General features: G+C 39.3%; 1 protein-coding gene across 3 annotated transcripts in view; it reads left to right on the top strand.

Moving 5' to 3' along the window:
* The window catches only part of SCYL2 (SCY1 like pseudokinase 2), a 78688-nt gene extending 76825 nt beyond the window's left edge, over positions 1–1863 (top strand). For all 3 annotated transcript variants that reach the window (XM_036250671.1, XM_036250670.1, XM_036250672.1), the window contains one exon: positions 227–1863. In XM_036250671.1, coding sequence (XP_036106564.1) covers positions 227–871 — 645 coding nt within the window. In that variant the 3' untranslated portion in view covers positions 872–1863. The remainder of the gene's footprint in view (positions 1–226) is intronic.
* Positions 1864–12311: the final 10448 nt, after the last annotated feature.

Raw genomic sequence — 12311 nt, 5'->3', positions numbered from 1 at the left:
TTAGTGTTCCCTCTCTGCAAATTGATGTTAGATGTTTATCTGAAAAAACATGCAACAACGTGTATTGGCAGGTTGGATTTGACCTATGGGCCATGGTTTGCCAACTTGGTATAGACTGTTGAGCTTAATTTTAACTTGTCCTTTATAATATAATCTATCAAATGTTTACTAATTATAAAGTAATTTGGAATTCTTGCAGATGAAGTAATTTCCTCATATTTTTCAGACTAAGGACTTGACAGACACACTGATGGATAATATGTCATCCTTGACCAGCCTGTCTGTTAGTACCCCTAAAAGTTCTACTTCAAGTACCTTCACTGCTGTTCCTTCCATGGGCCTTGGCATGATATATTCTACACCAATTGATAATACAAAGAGAAATTTGACAAATGGCCTAAATGCTAACATGGGCTTTCAGACTTCAGGATTCAACTTGCCGGTTAATACAAATCAGAACTTCTTCGGTAGTCCAAGCACACCTGGCGTGACCACGATGACACTGGGAACACCTTCCACTTTGCCAAACTTCAATGCTGTGGGAGTTCGTTCTGCTGGAGCAAAGCAGACTCAACAGAGACCCACGGACATGTCTGCTCTTAATAATCTCTTTGGCCCTCAGAAACCCAAAGTTAGCATGAACCAATTATCACAACAGAAACCAAATCAGTGGCTTAATCAGTTTACACCTCCTCAAGGGTCTCCAGGTATGGGCAGTTCAGTAATGGGAACACAAATGAACATGATAGGACAATCTGCCTTTGGTGTGCAGGCTAATCCTTTCTTTAACCCACAGAACTTTGCACAGCCACCAACTACTATGACCAATAGCAGTTCAGCTAGCAATGATTTGAAAGATCTATTTGGGTGAGATGTATTGCTCCTAATGTTGAAGGATTACTTCAATTTTAATCATGGGTGAACTGATTTACACCTTTATATAGTTGGCTTGGAGGAACTACTTCTATGGGAAAATGAATTGTTCTAAGACAGAAAATGAAAATACCTATTTCCATGCCAGCATGGTAGTTGTATGGACTCCTCTAACAGTTGGATTTTTTAAAGCATTGAGGATTTTTCCCTCTTATCATATTCTCTTCAGGTTTTTAAAAGACCAACCTGTATCAATCTCAAGAAAAAAAAAAAATACCTGAATATCTTGAATAGCAGAATTTTTTAATCAAATGTTTATTTTGCTTGTAAATCTTGGTGTTATTTTAAAGAATTGAGTTGATGGTAATTGCAAGTTTTATCTATTAAATACTACATGGTACACAGTCTGCCTTCACAAGTCATTAGTCTTCATTTTAATATGTGAACAATCTTGATGCTATATTGATTTGTTTGCATTTAGTATAACTGAGTGAGAAAATAATAAGCATAATGAAAAGGATCAGGTCACTTTCTTTGTCCAGTTTTACTTCTCAGATGAACTAATGTTTAATACAAAGGACTGAGCAAATACTGCAAAATTTAACTTAACATTGATTTCATTGGTTCAAACTAAAGGCATCATTAACCATCTTAAATGCAAACTAATCATTGTATATTATATTTTAGCATGATCTGCCTCAAATAGTAATGTATTTTTCTGCATTTCCTTGGATATATTTAGAATCCCTTTTTCCTATGGTATCACAGACAGAAGAGCTATGTGCTGATTTGTACAGATATTTGACAAAGCCCTCTGATGTGATTTCCCTGACTACTGCCTTCATATTTCACTTGAATTCAAAATTCTGAGGTTGCAGTATATACGAATTGCATTTTCAAAAGGAGATTTGTAAGAATTGAACCTATATTTAATGAGTAAACTTTTGAGATTTCTGCTGTACTGTTTCAAATGTAATAAACTTTACTTCTATAAAAACGAGCAGTTGTATCTTCTGGCTACGAAGAGGTTAATTTTGAATTTACCAGGATAAAGTGACCTCATCAATTACTACAACTGAAATTTACTTTTTTTTTTTTTAGGAATTTCAGAAACCTTTTGTTCATATGTGTATAAGTAGATATTTTAGGAAGGAAAGAATAAATTCTTCTAACAGCAAACATGCTTTAGTTTTCAAAGCCTTTCTCTGGTATTTTTCTTTGATTTGCTGATTACTCATCCAATTGCAGATGGAGCCTTATGTTATAAATTTGACTTGTATTTTGTTAAATTATATTCCACCATTATATAACGTTAAAATGATCTTTCAGAGAAATATATGTATTATAATTGCTGCCATAGAGTTTGTGGTTTTTTAAAATATCTGAAACCAGCAATTTAAAATAAATCATATGTCGTTTAGTGTGCTAAGTTTATTCATTGAAATATATATGTATACACACACTAAATATATCATTGACCATAAAGTACTTGACTATAAAGTATAATTTGATGATAATATTGCTGGCAGCACTCAGTGAGAGCATACTTAAAAAAATAAAAGTCAGCTTTCCATCTGGTTCTGTATGAGCTGCACCTTGGTACCTGGTTTGAAGGAACAGCCAAGAAATGAAAAGCGCTAGGAAGAGCAGGCTATTCGTCAAATACAGTCACGCCTTGACCAGATTATGTCTTGTGTGTAACATAATATTTCTCTTGAGAAAAGTTTACATGTGGAATAAAATTGCTTAATGTTAATGAGTTTTTCTTTGTAACAGTTCTGTAGTCACTGTTTATTAGGAAATTGCTTTTTTCTTTCTTTTTGTAAAGTACCTTGATGTCAGTGTTAAATTTTTAGTTAGAAGGAAAGTTTAATGTAATAACATATACTTTGAACTTCTAAGTATAAAAATAGGTTATTTGAAAAAAATATATGTAATTCTTAGGTAATTTTTATATCTTGAAATTTGCTCATTTATTGAGATAATGGTGCTACATCTTTAGAAAAAATTTTCCCTACACTTCTTTTTTATTTTTTTGAAGGTATTTTATTTAAATCATTTTCATCAATTGAACTGTTACCATTGCTTTTTTCTGTTGAGAAATTGCCTCTGAAAAAGTTTTATTTTTAGGCTTATATTTGTATGTGAACAGAATTTTCTAAGTGCTGGATTATCTTAAAAGTCATTTTAGATGTGACAGCATTTAAGTTTCTTGTGCTTAGAGTAGAAAATTGGTAGGTTAAAAAGTACCTGTAGACAAAAATGACAAGAAAGATTCCATTTTATTTGAATTGACTCTTCTAATGCTAAAGCATATGATATATGTAGAGGAGGTGTGAGAGGAAGTGGAAATAGACCATGCATTTGGTTGGGTTAGATTTGTTTGTTTTTGTTTTTATTTTGGAATGTTTATAACTCTTATTTTCACCTGAATAAGTTAAGGAAGTAGGTTTTTGTTATTTTTTTTTTTAACCTGTAAAATACCTCACATGATTGCTTTTTACATATTAAAGAAAAAGGTATATGTAAAAGTACCTGATAGCAAGCACAGAGTATGCACCAAATAAATTTAGCTTTGATAAAACTCCATATTAAATTGTGATTTCATGCTTTGTGATTTACTGGTTTTGAAATAATTTTAGAGCAAATCAGATCTATAAGAATGCAAACTACTATGTAGGAATTTAAAAGATTGTGCCAGTGGCTTTCAAACTATTGTGACAATTCACTAAGAAATAATATCTTATAATGCAAACCATTATATAAAATACAGACCTGAAACAAAAGTCTTGAATTTTTAATTATATTTTATTTATTAAAAAAGAAAAGAAAAGAAAAAGCTAATTGCAATCTCTAAAAGGATTTCATGTTGTAGTTTGAATAAAAGTGAAATAACTCAGCCCTGCCTCTCTCTAAGCAGATGTAGAAACAGAGGGCCGGAGACTTACACGGCGTTTCCCAGGTGGGTCAGAGCCAGGAAGAGAAGCTGACTGTTTTCTAAGCTGCAGTCCTGTGCTCTCTACTGTGTTGCATCCTTTATGTCCTTTACCGTATGAATTCTGGAGTCGCTTTTGTTGAAACAGTTTTGTGTGGCAAGTATGTGTTCAATACTTATTGGGTACCATTAAATATATTTATATTGGAAAAATTGACATTAAAGAGAGAGAAGGAGATGACAGAACAAATGTTTAGGCAAAATCAGCCTCCGGGCTGCTTCCTGAGCTGTGCGTGCGGAGGCCGTGGTGTGCAGGACTGGGGTGCGGAACCTCGAGGGAGGAGGACGTGCGGGACCAAAGCCATCTCACCAAATGGCGTTCGTGGGGTGCTGGGAACGACCCAGAGCAGCCAGGTTGCTCCAGCTTCTCCGGGAGGACTAGGGTGCAAGCCATGTATGTAACTTTAAATTTCCTAGTAACCACATTAAAAAAAAAATAGGCCAAATTAATTTAAAATTGTATTTTATTTTATTGACAATGTTACAGATGACTCCCACAAACTTAATTTTAATAGTAGATTTTATTGAACTGAGTAGAGCCAAAATATCACTTTAACATAGAATTGATGTAAAATTTAATGAGAGATTTTACATTATTTATTGACTACCTGGCCTTTGAGATCTAGTATATATTTTGCACTTAGCACATCTCAGTTTGGGCTAGTCACATTTTAAGTACTCAGTAGCCAATGTGACTAGTAGCTCCTGTATTCGTGTAGGTGCATATGGAAGCCCAGTGGCCAAGAGTGAACTGCGGCAGTTGCCCACTTCCTGTCTCCCAGCTCCAGATCCCGCCCTCTGGACCCTGCTTTGTAATGCTGCAGTGGGACCCTGGGCATGGTCAGCTTCACCAGCTTGCAGAGTGGTAGGCTCTGTAGATGGAGGGACCTGACACTTCACTCTGGGTTCCTCTATTTCCATTCGTAGGAGCTCAGCAGCCCCCAGCAGAGGGCCTCCAGCTAACTGCCTCAGGTCCACTGCCCACCCTGCTGCCACTGTGGAGCAGCTCCCGTGGGCTGCTCCCGTGGGCTGCTCCCGTGGCAGCTGGGCCATTTCCTCGGGGGGCGCTCTTCCCACTCCGTGCCCTTTCCCTCTGACAGGCTCCTGCAGCGCCGGCAGGCTGAGTGTTCCTGGGGCGCACCCCCAGAGAGGTCTGCTGTGGCCTCTCCTAGCCTCAGTTCATTTATTTATTTTTTAACTTTCTCTCATCTTAGGGATATAGCTGCTTTGTTTGCAACGGTTACTTCTGGACTCCTTAGAGTCCTCTTTTATCCTTTTAAAGAATCCACCTTCTATTCATTAACAATTCTTTTTTTTTTCATCCTCACCTGAGGACATTTTTGTTCAGATAGAGTTGGAGGGAGAGAGAGGAAGAGAGAGAGAGAAACATCATCGTGAAAGGGACACATCAAGTGGCTGCCTCCTGCATGACCCCAACCAGGGGCCAGGGACAAATCGCAACCAAGGTACGTGCCCTTGACTGGAATCGAACCCACGACTCATTGGTCCAAGGGCCGGACACTCTAACCACTCAGCCAAACCGGCCAGGGCTCATTAACAATTCTTTGATTAAAATTTCCTTGTTTAAGTATCTGGTGTGGGTTCTGTCTCCTGACCTCACCCTCTGAAATACTCCTGGGTCTACTAAGCCATTTTAAACTAGGGCTAAATGGTATACATGTATGCTGCTAGCAAAAGACAGGTGGAATTATATGTACCGAGCCTATAAATATCATGAACAAACTAAGGTGTCGACCAAAATAATAGACCCAGAGTCATGGAAGTAGGGAACAGACTAACCTCAGAGGGATGGGGGTGGGAGGGTTGGAAAGGGATAAACCAAAGAACTTAATATGCACATATGCACAACCACTGGACACAGACATTAGGCTGGGGAAGACAGGAGGGGGTGGGAGCGGGAAGGAGAAGGTCAGTGGGCGAAAAGGGGTACATCTGTAATACTTTCAACAGTACAAAAAAAACTTTCCCATCTGAAGAGTTCTTTTGAAATGTACCTGTAGTGGAAATAAGGGTTAGCTGCTTTGATTAGAACTAGTTGATGCAGTTTCTGTTTTTTGGATATGTTCCTTTGTGTGGCGGTGGAGATTATTAGGAAAACCCGTGTTTGACTTTCATATAGAAGAAGTAAATGGGACTGAAACTTCAATGTCGAATTTGAACATAGGAACCCATATTTATGCAGGTCTCTTTCAAGTCTGTCCTTCCAAGCCTGCCAGTCTTTCTAAATGCAGTGGTCAAACGAAATCAGAGAGGGGCATTCCACGGGCACAGCAGCGCATACAGAATGCCAGACTGTGGAGCCAGATGAAATTGGGGGTTTTGGATATGTTGTTTTTTAATTTAGGCGAAAATTATAGCATTTATACAATGTGAAGGTGGGGTGGGATGCTTTAAGCAATTGTTCATGTGTTGAAACAGATCCAGAATTGTGTTTAAGAAAATCTTATCTCTAACAGTGGGTACTCTTTATTTTTTAAATTTTTATTTATTTTTTTTATCTTCAGATAGAGCGGGAGGGAGAGAGGGAGGAAGCTAGAGAGAGAGAATCATGGATATGAGAGCAACACATTGACTGGTTGTCACCCACACAACCCCAACCGGGGCCGGGACAAACTGCAACCAAGGTACATGCCCTTAGCAGGAACCGAACCTGGGACTCTGGTCTGTGGGCCGACGCTCTTAACGGCTGGGCCAAACCGGCCAGGGCATGGGTACTCTCACGATCACTTTTGTGAAGAGGTGGAAAGGCCTCTGACGGAGGCGGTGTCCTCATGGGACTGCTCAGTTTCAGAAGATACTATCTCTGTCCCCAGCTCCAAGGGTTATGTGGACCTGTGCTTAATCAGCAATAATACCTGCACCCCACATACTTGTCAGAAAACAACCTTTAACTATTTCCCAATGTTCAAAATCTCATTTTTGAGAAATGTTTATGAAGGAAACCAAAAATGGAACAACCCATCCTTTTCTCTTGACATTTGGAATGATACTAAGCCACTATGGAGACCTTTGTGCCCGGTTGCATAGTTTGGGCCACACATCAAGTTCCTTGACCACCCTTAGCTTTGGACTGCATGGTGACATGTATGTTCACACCAGAAATGGTCCTGGTTCATTCGAGCCCACAGTAGTTCCTCTGAGGACTCACAGGAGACATTGCTGGTTTCCGTTCAGGAGTTAATGTGCTTCTCGTAATGTGACGAATCCCATCTGGACAGTTGGGAGGTTCAGACAAGTTGACAAGCTGCCTGTAGCTTATGTCAAGGACGTTAAAAGTATGCATTGCTCAGTACTTCCCCTCTGGCTTGATTTGATTTAAATTCTTACGTCTTCTTTACTCTGATTTCCTTTTCTTTTTTTAAGTGTTGTATGATGTTCTTAGAAATTCTCAATTTGGAGTAAGGTAGAGTAGAAATAAATATATGGAGTGAATGACTAAATCTTCTCTTTCGCTAATTGACCACATTAACTTTTTCCAGCTATAAAATGAGGATCGTTTCTTGCAGGCTTCTTAGGAGTAAATGAAACAAAGATCGTGAGGTACCAGCAAGGCTCCTGGCACGTGGTGCGTGCTCAGTAGATATCCTGCCTTCCGTACGGGGGACATAGGCCTCTATCACAATACCTGCTTGAATGAAGAACGGATACCGCACCTAGCATTATTTGAATACATTTATTTTTCAAACCAGAGGAAAAAAATGAGTTTTAGGCTTGGCACTATGAGATTCTTGGGACGTAAGTAGTAATGAAATAAGGCTTTACCCTCCAGGAATTTGCACTGTGGGCATAGAGGTAGCTGAGTAAGCACACAGGACAGTGTGATACCTGCTGTGACCACCTACAGAGGAGGGACCTCGAACTACACTAGTGGCCTTGGGAAGGCTTCTTCAGCGGAGGTGGGGCCTGAGCCCGGCCTTGCATGGCGCCTTTTAAAAATTGTTTTTGATGCTATCAAATGATTAGTTAGGAATCACGTTTTCCCAAATAAATTGGACACACTGGGGAGGGGATTAGAGCAGGGAACTCCTACGGCCCTTTTGAATTCCGAGATTCTATGAAAAGGGCTTGAATTAGGGCGGCAAGTCTGGTCAAATGAGTTTTGATCATCAGGAAGAGTGGAATTAATATAGGCCGCTTAAAACGTTCCCGGTTAGGTTAAGACAGCGAGGCAAGGAGCAAAATAAGTGAGTATAGTATTATTTTGTAGCTAATAATTCTTGCTTCACTGGACATTTCAGAAATTTAAGAATCTGTACTTACGGGCTCAATAAACATATGCTGAATAGATCAATCTATACAGGGTGGTGGTGGGGGAGTAACTGGCACAAATGTATTTAGTCTACGAACTACCAGAAGATGTCACTGTCTCCTAGGTAATGGGCCATCTATTGGCTCCTTTTCAGGTTCCTTTTTTTGAATTTTGTGACAAAATGATAAGAATATCCGGCTCCTAGAACTTAAATTATGACAAGGATAGGACCTCACACAAATACTTGCTGAAGGTGTGTAGGTTTGTTCCATCTTAACGCTTAATGTCCTGAACGTGAGCCTTCCCACTGCTTTATGTATTGAAATGATCTGGACCGAGTTCCACCCCCGCTGTCAAGAAAAGTGAAGGTGCTGAGAAATTCTCCAGAATACTCTCATCTTGACTTCTACATATTTGGTTACATTATTAGGATACAATTGTATTTACTAAATTACCAGATTTTCTATGATGTTTTGGCCTTGGACACAACCTAAGATACCCTTGAATCTTTTTTTAAAGTCACCATTCATATGTGTGAAGCAAAATGGGAAAGTGTTTTCACGCTATAACAATACCAGATGAAATGAACCAGTATTTTCCCAATTACAAGGGGAGAGACTTCAGACCAAGTCTGAACCAATATATACTCGGTGTCCGTCCACACAGTAAAACATGTTGAAGAAAAATGAATTTCTATTGTTTTCATATACAGAAGACAGACTAAAAATTGATATTTGAGTATTTTATATTGGGGGCTCTGGGGATTATATTTTCCAAGATGAAATGATAATTTGTTAAAGGCAGCCAGTGACAGCCAGCAGAGGAGGGTATGATTTCCAGTCTAGCTCTGCCCAGTGTCTCAGAAGAACTGAGTACGTCCGTCACTCCATGACACTGGCTTTGACAGTGAAAATGGAGGAGTCTGCCCCGAGAAGCAACGAAAAAGGAAGTTAAAAGCGATTCATAAATAAATATAAGGAGTTCATGTTCTACATAAATCCTTCTATGAGAAGTGTAAAATACTTAGAAATTATTCTATGCTGTGTAAAGAATCCTATATTTTTGTATTTTGATTACTTGACTTTCTTTTAAATTTTTATGAATGGGCCCTGACTTGGTGACTCAGTTGGAGCGTCGTCCCGTACACTAAGAAGTTGCGGGTTCTATTCTTGGTCAGGGGACATAACTGAGGTTGTGAGTTCAATCCCTACTTGGGGTATGTATGGGAGGCAGCTGATTGATGTTTCTCTCACCTCTCTCTCTTTTTTTTTATCCTCACCCGAGGACATTTTTGCATTTATCTTCAGATAGATCGGGAGGGAGAGAAGGGGGAAGAGAGAGAAGCATCGATGTAAGAGAGACACATCGAGTGGTTGCCACCCACACGACCCCAACCAGGGCCGGGGACAAACTGCAACTGAGGTACATGCCCTTAGCGGGAACCAAACCTGGGTCTCTCTGGTCTGTGGGCCGATGCTCTAACCACTGAGCAAACCAGCCAGGGCTCCCTTGCTCTCTCAAATTAGTAAATACATATCCTCAGGTAAGGATTAAAAAAATGTTTTATTAGTGGGAAAAAATGACATTTCATTCTTAGTTACAATGCTGAACTGGAAATAGAACTCGATGTTTCTAGAGTGTCCATGTATGCAACCATATGTTTGTAAGGTATTAGAGATGTTTTATTTATTAAAAACGTATAGGATTATGTTCCTATAATTTAGGAACATAGAGCTGCATTGATGCAGACTCACAGGGAGCTGAACTATAACGGGACTAGCCATGCTTTATTGTGGACTGGAGGAGTAAGGTGAGCATTTTTTTTTTTAATCCTCACCCGAGGACATTTTTCCATTTTTTTTTGTTCAGATAGAGTGGGAGGGAGAAAGAGGAAGAGAGAGAAACATTGGCATGAAAGGGACACATCTAATGGCTGCCACCCACATGACCCAATCAGGGCCGGGGACAAACTGCAACTGAGGTATGTGCCCTTAGTGGGAACCGAACCTGGGTCTCTCGGGACCGCAGGCCGACGCTCCAACCGCTGAGCCAAACCGGCCAGGGCAGTGAGCATTTTTATTTTTATTTTTATTTTTATTTTTTTACTGATTTTAGAGAGAGAGGAAGGGAGATGGAGAGAGCAATAGAAACATTGATGAGAGAGAACATCGACTGGCTGCCTCCTGTATGCCCCCCCACTGGGGATTTGGCCCACAACCTGGGCATGTGCCCTGACCGGGAATCAAACCAGCAACTTCTTGGTTCATGGATTGACGCTCAACCACTGAACCACACCAGCCAGGCTAAAGTGAGCATTTGTATTCAGATGGTTTTAAATTCCGGCTGCACCAAAATTATATAACTTTGGACAAGTTCTTGAGTTGGAACCTCAGTTTTCTGATATGCGAAATGGCGATAATATCTATTTGGTCATTCTATTTTGTCACATCTATTTTTTCACTCTACTTTATGAGAATGAAATGAGGTAGAAAATTCACGTCAGAAAGACAGATAAGGAAACAATTACAACAGAATGGGATGAGGGTTCCTGTTCACTTCCCCGTAGAAGGGCTGTTTTATCAGACTTGGGTGGATGGTGGCAATCTTAACCCAGGGGCCAACGCATTGGTGTTTTATGTTAATCTCTCTTTTATTTTTCAATTACAGTTGACATTCAATAGTAGTCTGTATTAGTTTCAGATGTATAGCATAGTGGTTAGATAATCATGTACTTTGGAGAGTGGTCCCCCGCTATTTCAAGTACTCATCTGGCCCTGTTCATATTTTACTATTGGTTTGCCTACTTTTTTGGCAGACATTTTTAGTGAAAGCAAACAGATTAGTGTGTAATCTTAAAAACCAGTACCTTTTTTTTTTTTTTCTAAAATTTCCACAGTAGTTAGCACAAGCTCACCTATAGTTAAATGCTCAATGACATTTTTAAAGGTGCAAGGATTCTGAGGACATCTTTCCTGAGATGTTGAAGGCAGCCTTTAGTACCCACAGTGGGCTTAGAGAATCACAGTGTACTGGGGGCCCTGGTGATACAAGCTCGGGAAATGGGTTTAAGGATCTAGTCCCAGATTTCCACATTCTACTGGCCAGGTTACCTTGGGCACAATTGAGTCTTAGTGTCTGCTTATGTGTTTCACGGGGTTGTTGTGAGAATTGAATGGAATATTTGAAAGTGCTTTGCATACACGTTTGAATGTTAAATATAGAAGTACAATGAAAAAATCAAATTTTATATACATTCCGATTAGTACTAATGGTGGTTATCAACAGTATTCAAATGTGGAAGGACTGAGAGAAGTCCTGGATGGACAGAAACTGGTGTGTGGATCTCAGCATGTTCTGGGGGGTAGGCAGGAGTTTGGAGATGGACGAAGAGAGGGTTGGCTGGAAAAGCTGCCGCAGAATCCAGGAGAGAAGGAACCTCAACATGATTCGTTTTCTTTGTTACCTTTGTTTCCTTATGAAGTTTCTTATCAATAAAAGGTGACTAATTTGGTCATGAGCTCTAAATCAGGTTAAACATTTGACCCAAGACATTATGCTCAATTAATATTTGACAAAGGTGGCAAGAACACACAATGGAGTAAAGACAGCCTCTTTAATAAATGGTGTTGGGAAAATTGGACAGCTACATGCAAAAAAATGAAACTGGACCATCAACTTATACCATACACAAGAATCAACTCAAAATGGATAAAATACTTAAATGTGACTCGTGAATCCATGAATATCCTAGAAGAAAATGTAGGCAACAAAATTTCAGACATCACACACAGCAGAATTGTGACTGATACTATGCCTAAGGCAAGAGAATAAAGGAAAAAATTAATACATGGGACTACGTCAAACTAAAAAGGTTCTGCACAGCAAAAGAAACAATCATCAAAATGGAAAGGCAACCCACTGTATGGGAGAGCATAATTGCCAACAATGCATCAGATAAGGGGTTGATTTCCAAAATATATAGAGTGCTCATACAACTCAACAAAAGAAAGACAAAGAACCCAATTTAAAAATGAGCAGAAGAGTTAAATAGACACCTCTCCAAACAAGACGTACAAATGGCCAAAAAACATATGAAATTATTTTCTTGAATAAATATTATCTTCAGGTTGGTTGCTTGGGATTCGTTTGTTTGCTTTTTTGAAGGGGGGCGGA

The sequence above is a fragment of the Molossus molossus genome, unplaced genomic scaffold (assembly GCF_014108415.1).
Source record: "Molossus molossus isolate mMolMol1 unplaced genomic scaffold, mMolMol1.p scaffold_m16_p_10, whole genome shotgun sequence".
NCBI lineage: Eukaryota > Metazoa > Chordata > Mammalia > Chiroptera > Molossidae > Molossus > Molossus molossus.
The sequence above is the reverse complement of the archived record's forward strand: the minus strand, read 5'-3'. Positions and strand labels throughout refer to the sequence as shown.